Raw genomic sequence first — 25,168 nt, 5'->3', positions numbered from 1 at the left:
TTAACAAAGATAAGCCTATAATTCATATTTTATAAAGTAAATGTTTCAAAATGTCTAAAATGAAATGAAATATCCTCCAGCGTAAAATAAATAGTTTTATTGTTGAAGTATTCACTTTCGATGCTTTGTGGGTTCAATTGCGGGAATTTCCCGAACACTTCTTTCACGATGGGTTTTCCCTGAAAATGCAGCTTGCTTTACTATACATCGAAACTTCCATTAATACTGAAGTTTGAATGCAGCACTTGAAATAGTAAGCGTTACGTAGTCTTCGGAGCTCCGAGCATTAAGCTTCTTAATTTTGACAAGAATTTTTACGTTATTGCTAGTGTTGATTCTACAGAATGCTTATTTGAAGGCTAGCAACAAATGACTGAACTTAACTGTTGTTGTTGGAAAACCAAATTTTACTGAATACTTTTGTTACCATCAAAGGTAAGAAATAATAGTTTTACTAATGTATTTACATATTTACTGTTAGTACCGGCACCTATGACATTAAACCCGTCAACGTATGAGGGATAACGTCCCTCGGCGGTGCCGAGTCAGGAAACACACTATTCATGGAAAATATTTTCTAAAATATACAATCGCTTGCTTTACTTCAAATAGGCTATAAGCATAATCCACACATTAATCTGTTCTACAATTATCTAAGCTAAGGTGAGGGTTTTATTTATTTATTCAGTGCATTTAGAGCTTTATAAAGGTCTTATGTTTATTGTTGTCTATCTTAACATGAAAGCATATAATTCGCCCAAAGAAAGTTTAAAATCTGATAAAAATAACTTTCAATGTGATCACCTTAGTTGTACAATCCGCGGCAAAAAACCTGCAACATGGGATGTAAGTTTATTGTGAAACTACGCCTAACAGCACAGGGAACGAACATAACGTCTAAGTGGAACGAATCACGCCGGGATAAATCTCAACCTTTTCCCGTGCACACTTATTTTGGAGCAAAAGACTTCGTCATTTCACAATAAACTTATATGCTCATGTTGCAGGTTTTTTGCCCCGGATTGTACCAATAATACACTAACAAAAAAGTCAAAAACCCAGGTGGGTTTTAAGATGGGTTTTTTCAGGTGGGTCCAACCCGAAAAAACCCGGTGGGTTTTTTCGGGCTGGGCCCACTTGGGCAAACCCTGATGTTAGTGTATATTTTATGTAATAAACGCTGAGAGTGTTCCTTTCCGGATGATCTAACCTATCTCTGACGTCACAGCGCCTGTCGAAACGAAGCCCAACTCATCATCAACACGAGCAATTTGAATCTTTAAAAGCCCAGGTCAAACTGGAAAGAGGGAATGAATTAGCAGAGAAGAATTGTCACAGACAATTATAATTCCAGTAGATTACTGACTTTTAGTTTCAATTTTTCGCAGATTCTAGCCCAGTGGCTAGGAAAAGATACGTGAGAAACCCGTAGGATAGACTTTCTTTCTTGCAAACGGTCTGTCAGCGTAGCTCCCGCTTTTCGAGCTACATCGCGAATCTGAGAAGTTGCCAACTTTAGGCTAAATTAATCAGACACATTGGAACCGACACGCCTTCGAGGTAGAAGACGACCAGAAGGGGCAACAAGAAGCCAAGCAGAGACCATGGAGAATCATTTTCATTTTAAGTGATCTGAAACGGGCGTCGTCTGATCCCAAACGTGTCTGCTCACATTTGAGTAACATTCCCAATCTTTTTATTTTGATGACACAGCTTAGTTGAATCTTAATTTCAATTTAAGCACCCGTAAAAGTAGATGAATAGCTATTGTTTCATCCCCAACATCGAGCATCATTTTCCCTGTAACCAGCTTTCGGATGTTCGAAGACCGAGACGTGCTGCTCACATTAGCAACTTTTAAAACAGAGGCCAGATGAATGTCTATTAGCCTGGATTTCCCTGGGAACTTCTTCCTTTTCATAAGTGAGAAAAATTGTTCACTGATACATGTTATCGAACATAGAAATCACGTACGCTGCAAATGTGCAAGTTTCTGGGATCCGCACAGGCAAGTATTTGTACAATTCGGAGATACTTCGCTGGATTTTTTTTTTTTTTTTTTTTTTTTTTTTTTTTTAAAGAATTGAGTCGCATTGAAATTACATTAATTCCATCTGTAAATGGGCTGCCACTTCCTCAGTGCTGATGGAAAAAGGGGCACAAAACAGGGAGAGTTTACCTTCGATGTATCTGATACCGCGGAACCATTCTTCGAATTCAGTTTTCAAACGGTGAAGTTTCTCGGCATACCTTCTGTACAAAACAACTCTTTTGAACTTTTCTATCTAGCACAAGCTCGAGAGTATGTCAAAGTCTTCGTTCTGTAACTGCTTCTCCCAGAGCTATAACTTGCGTCTGAATGTTTTCATCTGATCATTCATGTTCATAATAATTATATTTTTTTCCTTGCAGTTTCAAATTCAAATATGATACATATTTCGTAATATCAACTATAAAAGAAAGATCTTGTAACCACAAAGGATCAGTCAGTAAGCTAGTGTTTTGAACTTTGATTTCCAAACAGTAGCGAATTTCATCTCTCAAGGAGTAGGATTATTAATTAGATTTCTGGGCTTTTGGCATCTATGGCCATGTTAGCCCTTCACTAGGATTAGGATTAGGAATTAGATTTCTGGGCTTTCGGCATCTATGGCCATGTTAGCCCTTCACTAAGATTAGGATTAGGAATTAGATTTCTGGGCTTTCGGCATCTATGGCCATGTTAGCCCTTCACTAGGATTAGGATTAGGAATTAGATTTCTGGGCTTTCGGCATCTATGACCATGTTAGCCCTTCACTAGGGTTAGGATTAGGAATTAGATTTCTGGGCTTTCGGCATCTATGGCCATGTTAGCCCTTCACTAGGATTAGGATTATTAATTAGATTTCTGGGCTTTTGGCATCTATGGCCATGTTATAGTGCGTCCAGTAAGAACGTCTCTGACAGCTCGCAGTGACATTGCCACTACTCGCGTGTCAAGGTTTTTTTCGGTGCAACTGTAGTGGCAATTTAATTAATGGTATAAGACAGAGTGATCGTGGTTGGTAACACTGGTATCAAAGTAGGGGCTGCAATGTCCCACTGCATGTGGTAAGAAACGTCAGAGACCATCTCTTGTTGGCCGTGCTATAGCCCGTCATGACGTCCCTCGGTGATCACACTATCCAAGGAAAGGGAAGAAAGGAACCAGCCTGTGACTTATTTATTTGGCACCATCCGGGCATTTGCTTGGTGTGAATAAGGAAAGCCTTACTCAGAATGGTTGGCCTGAAAAAATATCTTACACATTTTCGACCGAGTGTTCCACCGGGAATCGAATTAATTTCATCTCTCAAGTTACGGAATCTTTACAGAACTGTCGAGCAGGTAGCCAGCGCACTTCTTTGCAATAGGAAAGGCCGGAATATATGCTTCCTAAATCCTCCCAAAAAAAAGTCACTGATTTAACTGGAGCGTATGAAGTTGATTAATGAAAAAGGTTACAGAAGATTGTTGATGCCAATCACCTTTGACTATAGCAATTCTGTAAATAAGTCTTAAGTAAATTATACCGGGTGTATCAAAAGTCTGGGGTCACAGGCCAACTTGGTTATGAGTGAAGAAAAAATATTTAAAAAATTAAAAAAAAAAAAATAAAAATAAAAAAATAGAGAGAGAAATATGTGGTTTTCAATTCTTTCAATTGCACCAGCTGTTTGGATTCCACATTGGTAAGGTGCCCTATGTTAAATGAAAATGCATCGTTGCCAATTCACCAGGCTGCTCAACCGAAACGTACGCGCACGCAGGCAGATGTGACACGGTGAACGAGCACACTTATGTGAGGAAACCTCGAATCCGTGTACCAATAATGTTATTTTATTGGTATGGTGAGGACCCAAGAGAAATGCCTGCTGAATTGGCAACACTGCTTTTTCATTTAACATATGAAGTTTTACTAGTGGGGAGCTAAAACGGCTGGCGCGAATGGAAAAATTCCACCATTTTAGACAGAGTAGAAGTGGATCATAAAACGCGCGTGTGTGTGTGTGTGGGGGGGGGGGGCGCATGACGTCATACTGTCCTCCGTGCCTATCTAGCCCATTGTAATTTTTAGGAAGTGGGGGAACGACTCCCCGCGTTCCCTCTCACTTTTACACCTGATTTTAGACTGAAAACGATCTATTTCCAACAATTTTCCCCTCTTTCTTTACTTTCTCGAGATGAACCGAAGGCCACAGAAAAAATTAGTCAAGGGCCGCAAGTTTGATATACCTGTCCTACATAACTTTTTTTTGTTACCATCTTAAAACTGAATACGTAAGATTTTATATTTTTTAAAAAATGTGAAGAAAAAAAAAAAAAAAAAAAAAAAGAATATTTGACAGCGCCCATTACTAGAATGTGCTGTCATTTTGTTGTTTGTGCCTGAATAAAATAACAGGAACATTCTAATAAATATTTTAAGTCATTAAATATTTTAAGTGTTTTCTCCCAAAGTTTTGATGTAAAATTTTACGTACTAAATTTTAAAAAGACAGGGTTTCTACTGATCTAAAGAAATTTATTTCCCTGACTTTCCTTGACCTTTGACAGGAAATTCCTGACTTTCATGACAGGTGTCGGACAACGTTGACATATAAATAAGGAATAAATAACGGTGAATATTTATATATAAGAACATTTATTCTATAGAGACAAGTAGTAATCAATTGCTCATACGTACATTCCACCTATCTCCTATAAAAATCTGTGCAACGTCCCATATCGTGATCATTGTGCTTAAACTGGTGTACAATTAATGTTAGAAAAAATATATTTTATAAAATTTCCCTGATTTCCAGTCCTTTTCCCTAAGCTTTCCATTTTCCCTGATTTCCCTGAATAGTAGGAATCCTGCAATAACAAAAAAAGCTGAAGCCCAGACCTGCAAGAAGAAGCTGAAGCCCAGACGATGCCCGCAGAATGTTCATTAGCAAACGAAATACCAGTTCAAATATTGATCCGAATAGGATTTAACGCAACTAAAGCAACAAGTTTTTATTTTCTTTCACTGCATAGAAGTGAAATCAGAAACAGGATACAAACATGATTAAGAACTATTGCCGAAGACTATGAAAAATGAATTAAATATTAAATTCATGTATACGCTATAGACTAAAATACTAACCTGTTCAAGGGCCACTTTCCTTGCTTCTTCTCGATCTTTCAAATATTTACATATTCTCTCTTGGTTTTCGAGAAATGCAACCTATAAAAGGTCAATAAATAATTAGCAAGACTTTAAACTATTTTTCAACCAATGTTCACAAAAACAACTTTAAGCTACAAAAGGAAAAAAAAAAAAAAAAACTACCCCATTTTCCAAGTGTTCTTTTCGTTTACTTCCCTCACTGTATCTTTCTTTATACTGCTAAATGGATCAATATTTGTGTATATTTTACCTACACAATTCAAATTTTTGGCTAAGATATATGCGTGAGAAAATTTGCAACAGAAGTATTTGTTGAGTGCCTGAATGAAATCTTTCACTTTAACGTCCCACGATTATGCCGTTTAGGCTAAGGGAGACGAGTAAGGCAAGTGAATGATAATGGAAGAATTGGTGGAATGAGAAAGTGGAAGTACCCCGAGAAATCTCACGTACAGGATATTGTACACCAGAAACTTGCTTGGTTGGAGATCGAATCAGAAACCGCACACACCAGGGGTAAGTGCTCTACCACTGAGTCACCTACCCCCCCCTCCTCCTCAAGCAGTCACAGATGCTGGTTGAACCTTAATGAGCTACGTTATATTGAATAAACAAAAGAAATATGTTATATTGAATAAACAAAAGAATTATGTTATATTGAATAAACAAAAGAATTATGTTATATTGAATAAACAAAAGAATTATGTTATATTGAATAAACAAAAGAATTATGTTATATTGAATAAACAAAAGAAATATGTTATATTGAATAAACAAAAGAATTATGTTATATTGAATAAACAAAAGAATTATGTTATATTGAATAAACAAAAGAATTATGTTATATTGAATAAACAAAAGAATTATGTTATATTGAATAAACAAAAGAATTATGTTATATTGAATAAACAAAAGAAATATGTTATATTGAATAAACAAAAGAATTATGTTATATTGAATAAACAAAAGAATTATGTTATATTGAATAAACAAAAGAATTATGTTATATTGAATAAACAAAAGAATTATGTTATATTGAATAAACAAAAGAATTATGTTATATTGAATAAACAAAAGAAATATGTTATATTGAATAAACAAAAGAATTATGTTATATTGAATAAACAAAAGAATTATGTTATATTGAATAAACAAAAGAATTATGTTATATTGAATAAACAAAAGAATTATGTTATATTGAATAAACAAAAGAAATATGTTATATTGAATAAACAAAAGAATTATGTTATATTGAATAAACAAAAGAATTATGTTATATTGAATAAACAAAAGAATTATGTTATATTGAATAAACAAAAGAAATGTTATATTGAATAAACAAAAGAATTATGTTATATTGAATAAACAAAAGAATTATGTTATATTGAATAAACAAAAGAATTTGATATGCAACAGTTACTGAGATGGGTTTCTGATAAGTCGATTAGGTTGGTTATAATGTTGTACGAAAGATACTTTTGAAACAACTAGGGTCTAACGTAGATTTTTGAATAATTTGATGAATGAATGGAAGTTGCTGAGAAGCATTGTTTATTACTAATAGGATTGTTTATTACTATTAATAATACTATTTAAGAAAGTAGCTGACTGACTGTTTGCAACACTACATTTATATCTAATGTAAATAACCCAGTTAATTTGAGTAATATTTAGGAATTCTAAAATTTCGAAATTGTATTATTGTTGTCACACATATACATAACAAGATATTTCCGTAGCTATCTTGGAATACATTACATTATATCCTAACTATATACAAAACTACATGAGCTGACATAATTATTAATCGCTTTCTGTAGGGCTATAATGATTAAATTTCGCATGATTGCAGCTTTCCGGAACAAACCGACAGGAAAATTGCCAAAAGTGAATATTTTTAATTTTTAGAAAGTCTAAAGAGGAAATGAAGAATTTCCCTATGTTATTTAAATGGGCATTTTTTGGACCTACAATCTCATGTTTTAGGTACTTATGTAGAATTGGAATAAAAACTTGAAATTCGGTATGTTTGTATGTTTTCGTTAGCACTACCTAAGTAAATCAGCAAAAATTAAAAAAAAAAAATCCAACTTTAGAGTGGTTTTATAGGGAACTGAAAAATCTTTCCCATGTTATTTATATGGGACATCTTTTACACCCCCAAATTATTGAGCACTTCCTGTAGGACTACAATGATTCAATTTGACACAATTGTAGCTTTTCGGGACAAACCAACAGGAAAATGGCAAAAGTGAATATTTTTAATTTTTCAGGGGTCTAAAGAGTGGATGAAAAATTTCCCCATGTTATTTAAATACGCCTTTTTTGGACCTATAACTTCATGTTTTAGGTACTTAGAATTGGAATAAAAACTTGAAATTCGGTATGCTTGTAAGTTTTCGTTACCGTTACCTACGATTCATCAGAAAAATTAAAGTTTCCAAACGTAGAGTGATTTTATGGGGAACTGAAAAACCTTTCCCATGTTATTTAAATGTGACGTCTTCTACACCCCACAATGTTTAGGCACTTCCAGCAGGATTAGAATGATGAAATTTGGCATGATTATAGCCTTCCTGGACTAACCGACAGGAAAATTGCCGAAAGTGAATATTTTTTTTTTGGAGGGGTCTAAAGGAGGGTGAAGAAATTCCTATGCTATTTAAATTGACGTTTTCTTGGAATACAAATTTTTTTAGATAGTTGAAATAGGAAAAGAAACGATAGAATTGTGAGTTCAAGAGGTGTAAGGCCTTAAGGAGTTAAGGATTCATGAGGACAATAATGATGCCTTTTTAGGAAAGTTAAATACAATTCGTCACGGTAAGCTTGAGGATAGGAAATATTCTGTTCAACCTAACTTTGTAGAAAAACAAGCAAAAACAAAATAAAATTGAACCTAGAGATGTTCAAGAAATAACTGTTTTCTTATCTGATGCCAAAATTAATGATACAGAATTAAGATCTACAGTAGACCTGAATGAGCTTAGTAGTGTGGTATGTGCTGGTAAGTCAGGAAATAGGATGTCAGATTCTTTTGTGTGTGCTGAAGTAAAATATGATAGAACTGGAATTAAAAACTTGGAACAATATAATAGTCAGAGAGAATTTGGGAATCGAATACCTAATATGAATTCAATGGGGTCAGATAATCCGTATTTAGAATTTTGCCCAGAAAATTTGAATGACACTAAAAAATTGAAAATAAAAAGGAAAAAAAAAAAAAAGGAACTTGTCCTTGTGTGGCATGTAATAAAGGAAGTTTTTAAACTATGGCACATGGAGGTTATGGGAATTATGGAACCCCTTAACATATTCTAATCTTTTGGGTAATCAGAATGAAATTGATTCTAGGATTGAAAATAATCTGAATCAAAAATATGACATCAAAAGTAAATATGGAAATTTAGATGATGTGGACTCAGTCAAGATGTTTAAATTGTAATCAAGTAAATGATTATCAAAATAACGTTAGGGTTGGAAACTCTTCTGAATCAATGCATATGTATATAGATAAGTACATTTTTAATCAAATAAGTAAAATTGTTGATAAAAGACTTCGTCATTGATGGCTCAAATGGTTTTCAGGTTTTTGAACTTTTATTAACGATTAATGATCTCATTTTTCATTATAATTTTCCTTTGAGAATGTTGCTATATGCTGTTTCTGTTAAAACTAAAACTGTTTCAGGTCGCTTATATACAGAAATTATGCATGGCATTGGTAGTCAACTGTCTTGGATTGAATTAAGACATTGTCTGGTTTTCAAGTTTATTTCTATGATATTACGTAGTAATTTGGTTAACATCAGAGTTTATAAGATAATGCAAGCAAATGAAGGCATATTAGATTATATTGATAAGAGTGTTTAATGCAGTTAAGGTATTAAAAGTAGGAAATTCTGAAACAGAAATTATACATATTTTATGTTATGGTATGAACCCGGAGTATAGGTTCAAGTATTTTGGATACATAATGCCGAGATCCATTGAAGAAATGAGACATTTAGTTGAAAAATTCGATCGCTATAAAGTATCTAAAGAGAATTTGCTGAGCTTAGTGCAAATAAATATAAAAACGCTAGAACTTTTGCTGCTATTAATGTTCAACCCACTATGTCCGGGAGTTATAAGGCTACATATAAGGGTAGATCTCAATATAATTCCAGCAATTGTAATAATATTAATTCTGTTAAGCACGAGGGAAAAAAATAATACGGGTTTTAAGAATGACAGTAAGAATTTTGAAAGGCATGCAACAATTGGAATAGTCTTTCTTCTGAAAAGAGAAATAAAGATTCAAAGCATATGAATAATAAATTAGATAAATATAATAAAGGTAACGAAAGGCGTATTGGTAATTGTGAAAACAAATATCGATCTTCAAGGGATCCGGTCAGTGGTTCAATCGGTGGTAGGACTGAAAATTCCTTCAAGTGATTCGAACGCTTCAGCTGGTTTTATATTGGGTGATATTGGATATAACTCAGATGCTGTTTGTGTTGACTGGAGCCAGTTTGTTTGGAGTCTTTCGAATTGGTTAATAAATTAGGAAATTGTAATTAAGCGAAAGGACATTGAAACAGTCAAATTTAATTCTATGATGGGTCAAAGTGTATTCCAACTTATGGAAGTTACTCTGCCATTACGAATGTGAGGTCTTAACTTTGAAATTGATCTGGTGGTGGGTAGTGGTTTGCCACGTGATCTTCTTCTGGGTACGCCATTTTTACGTCCTAAGGCTGTTTTGGACATTGGTAATCGTATGTTGCGATTTCTTGAATTGAATAGATATGTGCCCTTGGGAAGTAGTGAGGTGGTCCGAGAAATTATTAATAAATCTAAGGTTGAGTTGTTATCAGTAAGTAATCAGGTTGTAAATCCGGTGTGGATTTATTTGATCGATAATCACGATACATCGTCATCAAATGCTAGTACTGGTTGTGAAGGAATATCTGGGACATCGCCCAGTATCAGACACTAAAAACTTACCAGCTAAACAGACAGTTTATGTGCATTGCAGCATTGAATTGATCGATGCGGCCGTACAGTGTAAGTTTACGGATCTGTACACAGGTGAGAAAAATCTGTGCCAAAACATGTGATAACCGACCGACAACAGCACGTGAGTATTTGAGTATGACTCAAAGTGCTGAATGGCACGCAGCAGCATTTATTAAAAAAACAGGTCAAGACCAAAGCCATGCTCACTGTTTTCTTTAACGCTAACGATGTGGTTCATGGGTGCTTTCTACGTGGAAGCGCTGTAAAGTTTGAAAGGAAGGATCAACCCAGTGTCGTCAATTGGAAGCTGCATCTCATGACAATGCACTAAGCCATATTTGCTTCGTGGTCTAGGACTACTTGAAACGGTATTAGAACGCTTCTGTACATTGGTTCAAGCGTCACCATGACATATTCATATATAATTGTGCTGGTGATTGGAACGGATAGAACACTGCTTCTACACATGTATGTTCTTGCTTCGAAGCCCAACGGTTACTTCCCACAGAACATGACTGCTGAATTCCCTGTGAAAACCTTTGCAAGTACATAAGGGAATACGACCAAATGCAATTTGCAAATCTCCCTGGAGCAAGTACTATGGCCTGATTTGCAGCATTACAGGTTGTTTTCCTTTGGATTGACTCTGGGCTGCAAACAAGAACGAGGATCTTTACAACGTGACAGTTCCTGACGGTGTTGAGATCCATATGAAGCTGATTCCTGTGAATAGTTTAGTTAATCACCGATACATTGCTCTTCTCATCCAGTACTAAAGCGTAGTAATGCGAGACCGTGTCCTTGACTTCAGTTATTTGTTCATTGTCAGTTTTTCGCAAGGTGATTAAAAAATTTGATGTTTTGTGTTCTTCAAATGTGGCCACTTCAGAGAAAACCTACGGGCATTTCAAACACTTTCCGAATATTGTTTCGAAACATGGCTTACAGAGGAATGATTCAAGGACGCGTGTAACCAACTTCCTTTCATCCGCTGTGTTCACTGCGAGAAATGTTTGTGTTGACCACGCATTTATTATCGACCTTCACGTCAACTGCAGTTAAACTACAACGGGTGAGCGTTGTTCTCTATTCTTCTTCTATAGCGTGCGATATTCACGCACGAATACCGTCCATTCCTTTTACGCATGTGTAATCAGTCTTTCCTATTATCTTTTCTGTTACTTATGCGTTCTCCCAGTGTCCAAATTGCTATTTTATTTTGAAATTTCTGAGATATCAACTTCATACAGAATTGGCAACACTGCGTTTCAGATGGCCATTGTTTATGGTTTTTCATAGTTGGTTGGTAGATTACGTTTGGTTTGCTTACTTTCACTCTTTACAAAATATTCAATTTCACAGTCATTACTGTCTTTCATTTCGGCGGCACAAAAAGCTTACTCTTCCCTAGTTCCGCTCCCTGTAGTCCATGGCAGCTTAAATTTCGGTTATACACATTTCTTTTATTGCTCAATCAATATGTTTGCAACAATCATATGGATCTTTGTTAAAATTTTCAAAATAAATATTTATAATTTCTCATTCTTCTCAATTCTCTGACTCGGTTTTCAAGGATTGTTGCCACCATAAACATTATACCACAGTAGCCAACTTCCACTCACTCTTCGCTAAATTATCAGAACTAGCGTTCCCAAGTGGCCTGATTTCGTCTTATCGCAAATTATGCCTCATGTCGTATGACCTAACATCTGCGTACGTTCGTGCGGACAACTCAGTCAAACAAATAAATGCATGTTTTCTGCGGGATAGTATCTTGCCCTTGCTGCTATGAAAATAAAATAATACACATTACCCCATTATCATTTCGCCAGTAGCTTCCTATTTGCTGATCAGTTAAAACAGGATTCCTGGGCATCGTGGCGAAAAATTTTGTATTTGTTTTTTCGTGCATTGTACAAAAAACAGAGTGAACGCAATAAAACCCAAGTGCTTGGACTCTTTCGACAAATCAATGAATGTAGCGCTTCCTTGCAAGCAGGTCTTGATGGTGTAATCGGTAACACCATGGGCTCAAGTTCATGTGGCCTTAAGATCGATCCCCCCTGAAGGCATACTTCTTATTTTCTTTACAACAATAGAAAGTTTTTTTTTTTTTTTTTTTTTTTTTTTTTTTTTTTTTTTTTTTTTTTTAATTGTCCAGTCATCCGAGAAAAGGAAATTGTGTAGAAACAACATTTCACTTTTGTATTCACATTATCGCAAACAAATAGGATCATTTCTTGTAGTTCAAACCGTTGACAATAAGTTAGTGAATAATGTTTTTCGGTCTTTTTATAAACCATGTCCTGTGTGTTGTCGTCGACAGAGCTCTACACTGAAGACCTTAAAGTCGCAAGTTTCTGAGGAAAACAGTGTCAATGTATTATTACTATTATTATTAGAATGACAGAAGAAGGAAAGAAAGAGAGACATAGTCGAAGCTGTTGATAGGAACAGAAGAGAGATACTTTATGTCAGATTCTTTTTTTAGGTTTACACATGAACGTAATAATATTATTATATTTATGAATTGACAGATAGAATTATTATTTTATGAGAACAAGAAATGGAGTATAAATATTTGTTAGCTGGTAGCAGTAATGAATTTTGTTTCGCCCTTCTTCTAGATAGGTTGAGTTGATTTTGAGTTTAACAAAATGGTCATTAGGTAACAACAAGCGGTTTTGGTAGTGTTCGCCACTGTCATGATACGTTGCTTTGAATTGTTTGCAGAAAACCGCTTGCTGTTATCTAACAAGCATTTTGTTCTATGTAGATAAACGTTGAAACCGGAAACGATTAACTTGAACAAATTCCGATTTCAACAGAGTAAACAGGGGAGATGAAACCCTACCTTTGGGACGGTGAATCGATTGCAAGATCCGTTATCTCTTTATCTTTTACCGTGTTTCCCATGATGGACGGACGAATGGACATTGCAGTTCTATAAGTCTTTAGATACTTATGCATAGCACAGTTTATAAGTCTCATACCGAAAGTGAACCTAATGTCAATTTTCAGTATAAAACACTAGCTTTTGCCAGCAATCAAAACTGGTTAATAGAAGTTTGTCTGTAGTGAATGAGGTGTGAAAACTTTGTCGTTTCTAAATACATTCACCTATATTTGATTTGTGTGATAAGACTTCATGTAGAAAGAAAAATATTGCTTTATTCGTATTAAGTCTACTGTGCTAAGCACAACACAGAACACGTAGGCACGAGCACAAGCTAGTGCTTAGATGGTTCCACGCAGGTAACTACCTAAAGGAAAGACAGCCTGCCACAGCAGTAGTGAAGAATTAACACAAACAAGCATTGAATCTTTGAACAACAACGAAGACTACGTTCAAATTCGGATTAGCTGCGACAAGCCAATTGTATACATATGGTAGTATATACCATGATCGCAACAACTGATGATTGAGACAATGAAATCACTGGACAATATTGAAACGGAATTATTTAGTTTAATGTTTCACGTTTATGCTCTTCAGGTTAAAAATGATAGACAATTAATAAGAGTAAATGAAAAGGTAATTTTTTGTGTTCTAGCGGGAACAGAACCCGGAACCGCATACACCAAAGGCCACGTGCAACTTGCTAGACCAATGAGAAGGGTTGAAAGCTAATATTTTATCTGAGGATACAAAATTCTATTCACAATTATTTACAGTACTTTACTTACATTCACCACTAATAACAAAAACAAAAAGCAACCTAAGTTTTACGTCCCATAGTTATGCCGACTAGGATAACGGAGGCGGTGGTTATGAGAAATCAATGAAATGGTTGAATAAAGAAAGTGGAGAAAAACAAGAGAATCCCGAGACCCCCCCCCACACACACTGTGTCCACCACAAAGTTCACTTAGCGCTAGCAGAGATCGAACCAGGGACTCTATGTACCAGAGGTGACCGCTATACATTTTTTAACTTCCTGACTTATTCTCTATTTCAATCACATTTCAGGACTCCTAGAATCGACTCGGACATGAATTCAGAAACATCGAATTCGAGGACAATTAAAATTCTTCCCTTCCTACACAGAGGGACTCGAAAACCTCACGATCATCAGTCTAATAATGACGTCAACCCGCTCGACTCGGTTCAACTGAGCCAACACCTCGAGCCGGCTAGGTTCGGCTCAGCTTAAGTGAGCCATTGGCTCGGTTGTGATGAGCGACCGGTTTGGCTCGGTTTCGTCCAACTGAGCCGAGGACTCGAGCCAGCTCGGTAGGGTGAGGTGTGAGCTCGGATCACTTCTCGGTTCGGCTCGGTGGTGACTCAACCGTGAGGCTCGAGCCGTTGACAATACTACAGTTTAACACCTCAGGCTGCTCAGCTACACCCACCGGCTTCCATTGGGCCACTTGCGGCCCCTAACTTTGTAACAGTTTGTAGTAATATTCATTATCTTCTCCCTCGCAAGCAGCTATCGAGTCACAGTGATTAAATGATACATAATATGTATTTTATTTATTTATTTATTTAGTAAAAGATTTGCGGTACAGCCAAAAGATCATTATTTTTGTAAAATGTTTATTATTTTTATGAAGCAAAGAGTGAATATTCTACTTAGGTATAGAGCTATCGCTACTACACTTTTAATTGACAAGAGTTTATGTTCACTATTTCTGTCCATTTTCTACAAATTTCTTGCAGAGACTATTCGGAGTAAATGTTTTATTTTAGTAATGTTTCATTAAAGTTTAGTCATATGTTAATTACTATTTCAAATATTTATAAGTTTCCCCTTCTGACTAGGATAATGATTAGAAAGGAAGTTTCCTCTTTTTATAAAATTCTTTATAATTGTAATACTTTATTTAAAGGACGTAATTCTGGATTATTTGGAGATATTCAAATAAACAGAATGAAGACGATAATACTAAGCAACATTATTAGAACAAAACATTGCTGTTTAAGAAATTGACAGAATCAAGCTTTACTTAAAAACAAAAGGAAGAGTAGGGTATGGGATTCGAACTGGTGATCGTGGATAAAAACAAAATATTGGGGGAGCGTGCGACAACCGTCTTCTCTACGAAGGTATGTTAAGATTCATTCTCGTAGTAAACGCATATTAGAAAATCACTACCACAAACTGTATGATCGCTTCGCGTATTTTGTGGCTTATTTCCTTTTATTTGTTTGTTTACGTATAAAATGTTTAATATCTATTATTATTAGAGCTATGCAATATGTATAGTAACTAACATTATGAAAGATTTACTTTGTAATTCTAATAAAGCATAAAAATCCCCCTCTCTCTCTGTAAATTTCGCCGCGCGTTTGCAACACTTACGAAAATGGAACTTAGAATTTGAGGATGAGTTTCCGAGATTTCTTTTATTTCTTAATTTTTTTACAGAAATATATATATATATATATATATTGGGAAATATGTGGTTTCCTTTTTCTGCATATTTCTAAGAAAATATTTAACATTTCCTATCATAAGAGAGTTATTTCTATTTATGTAATTTTGAAAGACACGCGACAGAAATTGAGGACAGAAGTGTAGTTTCTTTAATTTATACTCCATCCCTATACACAGACAAAACAACTTTCCTCCATTTTATTGTTCTTAAACAAATCACCTTTAGTTCGGTCTTACTTGTTTGCTCTAAATTTCATGCGTCTCGATTAGTTTTTTTTCTTTTCTACTCGTGCTCAAGAATTAAAAATTGTTCTGCGCGGGAATCGATCCGTGGACTACAAGTTCTTCAGATCACCTTCCTATCAAATACTCTACGAGGGAGAATGGCCAGAGCAGAGAAACTGATTTCTTTGTTCAACAGACATACGCACATTACTCTGGCTCCGTTAGCTTGATCTGTGTGCGAATTTACACAACTAACTCGGTCTCCAAATTTTACACGTGATTTCGCCAACAAGTTATTATTAAATTTAACGCTACATGCAATGTTGATAAAGCATTAAAGGAATAACACAAACTACACATAGTGATCGAACTTACAACTCTAGTCACAAGAACGATTCTATTCAAAGTGTCACCTCACCTTCCTACCTAGAAAAAGACCCGGGTTCGATTCCCGGCAGGAGCTCGTGTTTCAGATTCCATGTTAATCAGTATGTCCCGTCTCATATAGCCTTGCTGCTGAAAGGGACGTTAAACTCAAAATCAACTCAACCTATCTAGAAGAAGGACGAAACAAAATTCATTACTGCTACCAGCTAACAAATATTTATACTCCATTTCTTGTTCTCATAAAATAATAATTCTATCTGTTAACCCATAAATAATAATAATATTACGTTCATGTGTAAACCTAAAAAAAGAATCTGACATAAAGTATCTCTCTTCTGTTCCTATCAACAGCTTCGACTATGTCTCTTTTTCTTTCCTTCTTCTGTCATTCTAATAATAATAGTAATAATACATTGACACTGTTTTTCTCAGAAACTTGCGACTTTAAGGTCTTCAGTAGAGACCTTATCAAGACGTCTTTCACTTGTGTCTGTAAAGGGACATGTACAGATGTTGTGAGGAATGACAACAATCATGTTCATATGTAAATGATGCGCTGTCTAGAGAGCGCAGGTTCAGCTAGTTCTAATTATTAATTTGTTTAGTTCTCAAAAGTTGAAAGAGAATGGCCAGTCTTTTTTCTTTCTTTTCTATTTGAGCACGAATTACAAAGGGTGTTCAAAAAATTTATATATATATTTGCAGGAGGAGAAATTTTTTGTGAACATACTTGGAACATTTAGCTATATACTGAGCCTACTCAATGTAGAATCCATCAGCTGTGACGCATCTGGTCCAACGTTCTTTCCATGATGTAAATGCACTTTGGTAAAATTCTGGGGATTGACGTTTACACTATCGCTTGACACAGGAAATAAGGTCTTTCTAACTATCAAATGTTTTACTGCGCAGGTGGGCCTTCAGACGTGTTTTGCTCTCAGGTTCGGACAAAAACAACCATGTTTCATCCTGGGTAATGACGCTGTCAAAACACTGTTTCCACTCTTCAGTAAAGGTCGTCATGAGACCCTCGCACACATCCTTCCTCAACTCTTTCATTTCTCTTGTCAATAATCTAGACACCCAACGTGCACAGATTTTTCTGTACCACTGATACCTCACTACCCAATGGCAAACCAGTCATTTCAGCAAGCTGTCGTGTCGTCACACATCTGTCATTTTGGATGATTTGATTAATGGTCTCCTTATTCACATCACTCACTAGCGTCGATGGTCTACCAGTAGAGAGAAATCACCTTCTTTAAACCTCTACAACCACTACTGGATACTGCTGCGATCCAATGTGTCCTCCCCATAAACAGGGAGCAACTTCCTGTGAATCGATGTGGCAGAGTCATCACCGGTCTTGAAGAGGAACTCCATCAGCGACCGTTGTCGCAACCTGACATCTACTTCACGGTCCATTATGGCTCACCTGTAAATAAAAGAAAATGCTTTTATATACCAATTTATAGCTAAAGTTCCAAGTATGTTCGCAAAAATTTCATTCTCCTCCTGCAACAAATAAAAAAATTAGAGACCATTGTGCAAAACTTTTTGAACATCCTTTGTAATTCTAGGCATTTTTTGACTCTTAATTGTGGAGTATTATGTAAATTCCATTATTATTAGTATTACTTAACATGAGAATAATGGCTCCTTACCTGGCTAATTTAATACTTTAATCGGTCTAAACACGTGTTGGGTTACATTATTTTAAATGTAGAAAAGTATTCACTGGATTAAGGACTTAATTTTCCTTTTTCTTATGATTATATGTTATCCCAGTTTACTATAAATTTAATTATCATGACCATATACTTGATTTCATTTCACATACACAGCTCATAAGCAAATCTTGCGAGGTCGAAATAGACTTTGCTGACCAAATTTTGCAGCGACGTGGGGAATATCAAGAAAAGAGATTCATGACGACGGGCGCAATGGCCAAAAACCTGATTGATTAGAATAAACCAGAACAATTATGTATTAAGTCTGAAAATTTCAGTGTATTTGTAAGACGAGTAAAGGGATGGAAAACTAAATCACATTAATAGACATCTTGAGGAAATACATATCCATTAAAAGGTATGACTATCATGGCCGCCATCTTGTATCTCACTCGATTGTTTTAAATACGAAGAGGGTTATTTAATATATCAGACTGCGCTTAATTTTAAGAGAAATACAATGGTGAAGTCTGCTGAATACGGCCATGAGAAGCCTACCCTACAACGGATGCTTACTTCTTCCCGGTTTCTCTTAATTTGTTTTTATTTTGCATTCCTTGACCAGTTTTACAAATACACTGAAAGCAGTTTTACAAATACACTGAAATTTTTCAGACTTCAAACACATTGTTCTGACTTATTCTGATCAAACATGTTTTTGGCCACTGTGCCCGTTTTTATGTTCGGTAGCACTTCAAATTTTGCTTAAACTCGTTTCTTGATATTCCCCACTTCGCTGCCAAGTTCGGCCAACAAAGTCGATTTCGACCTCGCAAGGTTTACTTTTCACAGAATTTCTCCTTTACACTATAACTCAGTGTGGGTCGCCGACCGTTTTTTGGTGGGTCACGAGTTTTTCCTTTTAATAATGAAAATTTTATTTTGATGCAGAAACATATGTTGTACAGTAAGTACCATTCAGGAACTGAAAATTGGAAGCATTTGTTAATAAGAAGAGTAAGTGGTTACTCAGAGCCCTGCCCTGTTGTGCAGTCAGATAACTGGCTTAGGATGGAAAGAGAATGGGTGAGTCAAAAGCTGTCAAGGGGTAGGACATGCATTGCGTTGGGAATACTGTTAGCTTTGTAATACTTTTCTATGGAAAAATTTGAAATACGATTTACAACATTTAATTGGTTTGAAACACACCGCCATTTCGTAGAATGACAATGTATATTTGAGCAAAATTAGGCCAAATACTTTTTAATATTTTAGTGGGACATGCTAACAACAATTTTGAGAACCACTGCTATTAATATTTCTTCCGCTTCGCTTCTGGTCTTTCATTTCATGATTTCATTCCTTCTAACTAAGAAAATAAATAAAACATTCACTGCTTATTTCATGTAATTTAAACAATTACGACTAAAAAAACTTTTGATGTATATATAATTTAAGCTAGGCAAACCTTACGTAACAAAACTTACCTCATGCAGAAATGGAATGTGCACATACTCAGGCGTTTTATAATCATACTTGCACTGACGACTTCTACGACTAGTTTTGCCCTTCCGAGCTTCCAAATCTTTCACCGTTGGGCAAAGTAAATAGTTATTGGCAGCCAGTCTTTCAGTAAGAACTTTTCCCGACATTCGTTTATACTTGGCTCGTAAGTACGCGAGGGCATGATCCTTATATAATTGACTAACGACACGTGTTTTGTCGTAAAAATATTTTTCGGGCTCTGGAAAAGCTTCAAGGAATTCCTTTATATCAAAATTTTCTAAAAATTTCGAGCGAACGCTCTCCAATTCTTTTCGCTTTTCAGCATCTCTGCGTGTAGGGTACGAGACTTTACCTTCTAAAATCTGGGTGATAAACTTTTGCAACTCACTAGGGTCGCCTTTGCACTGATTACAGAATTGTCGCAAGTGATCCGGATCAACATCAGGTAACGTTTTTAACAGCGTATTGTATTGTTCCTCCAAATCAACCTGTTCGGCAGGTTCCTTCTCTTCTTCAGGTTCCACACTCGTACTTTCAGGAACTGGAGCTTCCTCTTCTTCACTATCATCGGAATCCACAAGATCATCAGGAAAAGTCGCTGGTTCAGATATCACAGGTGATTCAATCACTGGCGGTTCTAAATTGGATGCCGCTTCATCATCAACAAGTGCAGCTACAATATCATCAAAAGATCTATCCTTTAGCATCCTTCCATACACCCGCTGGATGTATGTCGGGTGTAGGTTGGGAAACATTTCCCACAACATTTGAAGATGCTCATCTACTTTCGCTTTAGGATCTTGGTTCTCGATATCAGATACACTATCATCATCTATTTCTATTGTTTCATTGTTATTTGTTTTGACTTTTTTGCTAGGGGAAAGATTAGAATCTACTAGCTGTTTCCTTTTCCCATTGTTGTCACTACTTCCTGATGCCTCGCTTGAGTTATCACCTTTGTCAGTTGCTTCAGCAACTTCGATCTCTACCACTGGTGCTAGTATATCCAATTCCGAACCTTCACTATGGACATTCTCATTAGTATCATTAACTTCCCACGATCCACTGCAATTGTATCTTTCCACTGTAGCATTTTTGTTTTCAGCTTTAGCGTTACTGTCGCTATCATCAAGCTTTTTCTCTGGTTCAACTGAGTGACTTTCACCCATTTGATTTAGACTATTTACAAACGGTACCTCAACCTGAGTTCTACCCGCTGCAATTTCCGCTTGAATAAATTCGTTTAAAACAACTGCAAGTCTGTTCTGAGAATCTATGTTTGCCTCCAAATAGGCGTAGATTTCCTCGAACGGCTTGTGTGGCACCCTCCTTTGAATTATTCTCGCTTCTTCTAAAAGTACGTCGTGAACATCATATTGGTCATTAAAACTGCTATCATCAAGAACGATGACTTCGTTCGCAAGATCCGGTACATCACTCGCGGTTGAAACATCTAACACATTGGGAAATACGGTCCCTTTCATGACATTTGATTGTTCAGAACTCCCTGAAGGTATCACTGATTCATCGAATTCCGTATTGTTATTAGGATCGTTATTGTTTACATCAAATAGAAACATTCCCGTGTTTGAATTCTGGGTAATCGCAGAAGAGTTTGTATCTCCTAAAGTACTAGGTGCTTGAATGTTCACGTAGTCAGTCTTATTTATAGATGGCGTGCTAGAAGCATTATGGAAGTTAATGGTGCTACACTCTGCAGAAGGGGTTACCACTGTTGAAAGGGAATTGTCTTTATTATTCGGAACAGTTGTGCCAAGAACCGAAGATGAGCACAAATCAACGCGATCGAAATTACTAGACTCATCATCCGAAATTTCGATAACACTACAAGCCGGACTTTTGGGATTGTTCTTGTCATCCTCTAAGTTCTCACTATGTAGACTAGGACCTCCATTGACTGCACTATTACCGTCAAACATCAGTCCTAACTCTTGTAGTATTTCATTCAAAACTACATTCACTCTATCTGCTGCATTCGGCTGCATCTCTAGTTTCTCGAATATCATATTGGCATCTATCAACTGTTCGCCCTGGAGAGCTTGTAAGGCATTCTGAACCTTAAGAACCTCTTCGAAAAGAATTTCTGTAGAAGACACAGCCATCTTGCAGGCTCTCTACACACTATAATCTTATGGCACTAGTTAATGTATACCTGCAAAGGAAAAAAAAGTTTGTGATAACTAGCTGCAGTTCAATAGTGGCACAGTCATGTACACAAAACATTAAACACAGGGTCCTATTTTTTAAATACCCTATAAATAACAGATGATTTAGTGGAGCGCAATTAATCATAATCAAAACCAATATTAATGTATCTTTCAAGCCAAGATAAGGATTATCGTACATAACTGTTTTTCTCTGTGAATAAGCAACTTGATTTCGAAATGTATTCACTACATTAAACGAAGACTATTGAATGGGTAAAGTAGTCCATTTGACGCGAGATGGGATCGAACCAGGGACCCCATGCACCAGAAGCGAACGCTCTACCACTGAGCTACCATGGCCCCCTCAAATATAACGTATTTTCACCAACATTTGTCTCCGATGGGTTAAAAAAAAGTGTGCTGCAAATAGAACTTATAATGGTTATGTTTTGTACTGACCTATAAACATTATACTGAAAGATAGAATTGTAACTTATGACTGAATTTCCCAAACAACAACTTTAAAGAAGAAATAGATCAAATGTCAGGAAGCTCAGGAAACGCATTTACTTATCAGCCATATTGTTTTGAACCGAGAAGGCCAATTAGTCTGAGTTCTGAAAAATGGCAGCCAATCATTACACTTGAGTTAACGGATCCATTACCACACCACGAAACTTCTAGTTAGGTATTTCATAACACCTCAACACTAATCACATGGCCTTGCTTCACCTCACCAACTACGTTCCAATGAAAAACCCAACAACATCCGAAATAGAAGAGAAAATTTTAGCTTACTTGCAGTATCCTTTATAATAGTTAAGCTAGGTCGAAGTAATAAACGAGGGTTATATGTCCTTCAATCTTTATGCCCTAAAGGTGCTACCCCTCGCCACCGGAAACAGGAATTCTCGTTAATTTGTTACCTTCATCGGACACTTCAAACCATTAGATCTTTGGCCACTTCACACCCACTGACCACGACTTAATTATAATAAATCTGTCAATTAGGCATTTTCTACTTTCCGCACACTTTATCATGACAGTCACGTTCCGCCATCTTGACGTCTAATGCTCGAGAAAACTCGTTATCAATCCCCCTTAAACCTCATTGGTTGAAACGCAACCGACACATTTCTTAAAAATAATTTTGATCTGTTATATCCTATAATAATAATCATAATTATTAACATATATAAGGTAAATAAACGTATTAATATTCTTACCTAACATTAGTCCATACTTCCCCACAAAAAAAAGTATTTGTTTATTTATGACTAAATAACTTTCGTCTGCCATCCCACAGGCGGCAGCACCATCGCAGACCGCGACGACTATAGACATTCGAGAATGTTTTAAGTGGAACGCAAGAGAGGCACCATTTTGTCTCTTAAAATTTCTTATCCAACTATCATAGACAGTGGCGTATTTAAGGGGGACTTCCGGGCTTAAGCACCCTGCCCCCGAAATTTTGGTTACCATATTAAAGTAAGTCAATATCTTGCAGAATTTTCACATTTCCAGAAATAAAATTAGCAAAGCCTCCTCCCCCCTCCGTCCGAAACAAAATCCCATTGATCACAGACCTTTTATATATCAACAGAAAAAGATTGACTCACTGCTAGACTAGTCTGAATGAAATCCAGTACACGTTTCTCTATCACAACATACCAACATGCCTTGCTTTTGTTCAATGAAGAAATTATGAAGCATGTGTTAACAACGTGACCGAAAAGAAGAGCAATACGTAAACAACAAGGGAATGTAAGAGCCGACTGTTTATGTGTATTATGAACATCAGAATTTTCCAGTAACAACCACGTCACACCCACCTACTGACAGAAGAATGCAATAAGGTTTTGATTTTTACCTTGCATTATAAAGTACTGGTAATTCCTTGGTTGTTTTTTTTCGTTTTACAAAAATACTAAAAGGCGACACAAAACCAATATGCTCATATGATTGAAAATTGAAATTAACAAAACCAATAATATTTCGCGATTAGGTTTTGCAGGATGAAGCAGATGGATGACAATTTCCAAGTGCAAGATGATGAAATATAAGCCAATTGGCAAGTTTTTGCTTATTTCTTTACTGCTAGTTTTAATTCGATGAAAATTTTTAACACATTTAGGTGCTTCTTTAGCGGGATGTGAAGATAAGGGGAACAGTTTTCTGTTAACAATAAAAATATTTATAATGGATAATTGAAACCTCTTGAGCTTCTTCGTGGATAGGTGGTAAGCGTGGGAGACCCGGATTCGATTCCCAGCTGGAGCTGATGTGGTTCGGATTCAACGTTAAGCTGTAGGTCTATGTTACATATAGCCTCGATGCTGAAAGGGACGCTAAATGCAAAAATCAAATCAATACAAATCAAGTTGAAAACCCTTAGCAACTTTTGAAGGAGCAAATATAATGAGCTACGTTTAGCATTTGGCATTCATATCTCTCTGTGATACGAAAATTCGGAATCGCTGAGATGTGGTAGGATCACCACCGGGACGCCCGCAGGATTTTTTTCCATGAGAGAAGGGACAATACATCAATTCCAGGGTGGGTAGGGGAAAACAGCAAAGCACAATCACGAATACACACACACACTTTCATACATATCACGCCGATATATATATATATATATATATATATATATATATATATATATATATATATATATATATATATATATATATATATATATATATATTAGGGTTGTCCTTATTTATATGGGGAAAAATAATTTTAGGAATTTCCTTGGACTCTCCCCCTAAAATGGTTCCATATGGGACAAAATTAAGCCACGAGAAAAATTAGATCCACTGAATAATTTTAAATGGTGCCCCAAACGACCTAAAATTTTGAATGCGTTTACAATACATAGTATATGGGGAAAAGCTGGAATAAACTCCTGTAATTTACAAACGGCTTAAGGGAATGGAAAGATATCTTGGATAATGGAACTAGAGGAAATGAACAACCTAATTTTGTATAGCATTATTATGGCGGCCATCTTGAAGTCCGCCATCTTGAATTCAGGTCAAAATTTTCAAATAGGAAGAGGGTCATGTTACATATCATTTTGAGGTGGCGTTTTCCCAGAAGCACAAATCTCGTATTATTTTCAAGCTACCAATAATCTTGTAAGAGTTATTACGTGTGAAAAACGAAATGCTTCGATGTAATGTTATTTTATTGTAGTTATGGGCCACAGATTTGTAAGAATTTTGGAAGTATTTTACATAAACTGGAAACAAACTGCTAGAGAAAGTTAAATCTTTGTTTCCCCATGAACTACAAATAAGTTTTTCCATCAAGATGATTCATAGACTATTATGAGGAAAAAAGAAAAAATATAACATGGAAGAAATTGAAATATCCCTTATTTATGTAGTACTGTAGCTTTGGGGTAAGTTTTCAATAGGTTTTCAATCTTATATACTACACAGTTCACTTTTGTCACATCTAGGAAAAGATTATCTATGAGAATTCACTATGTGCAAAAGAAACTGTTTCTGATACTCATTTTTCGTAAAAACGATGTTGTAATCTTCTGTTATTCACTCCCCTTTCTGCTGCATCGTTTATTACAGAGATGAATTTAACTATTGTCTCTCCTTGAAGATAGTCATTGTTATCTGACCATGAAATCGGAT

The 25,168-nt window shown here is 35.9% G+C and overlaps 1 protein-coding gene across 4 annotated transcripts in view; it reads right to left on the bottom strand.

Annotated features, from left to right (window-relative positions):
- Positions 1 to 25,168, bottom strand: part of LOC145663896 (uncharacterized) — a 77,453-nt gene that overhangs the window by 37,403 nt on the left and 14,882 nt on the right. For 3 of the 4 annotated variants that reach the window (XM_081730062.1, XM_081730063.1, XM_081730064.1), the window contains exons 2-3: positions 19,329 to 21,520; positions 5,151 to 5,231 (exon numbers count right to left, since the gene is read on the bottom strand). In XM_081730062.1, the coding sequence (XP_081586188.1) occupies positions 5,151 to 5,231; positions 19,329 to 21,470 (2,223 nt within the window). In that variant the 5' untranslated portion in view covers positions 21,471 to 21,520. Of the gene's footprint in view, positions 1 to 5,150; positions 5,232 to 19,328; positions 21,521 to 22,441; positions 22,551 to 25,168 lie in introns of those variants that run through there. The other variant, XM_081730065.1, reaches the window with a different exon arrangement.

This window comes from Thermobia domestica, chromosome 11 (genome assembly GCF_964235325.1).
Source record: "Thermobia domestica chromosome 11, izTheDome1.hap1.1, whole genome shotgun sequence".
NCBI lineage: Eukaryota > Metazoa > Arthropoda > Insecta > Zygentoma > Lepismatidae > Thermobia > Thermobia domestica.
Note: the sequence above shows the minus strand (reverse complement) of the source record. Positions and strands in the feature narration are given on the sequence as shown.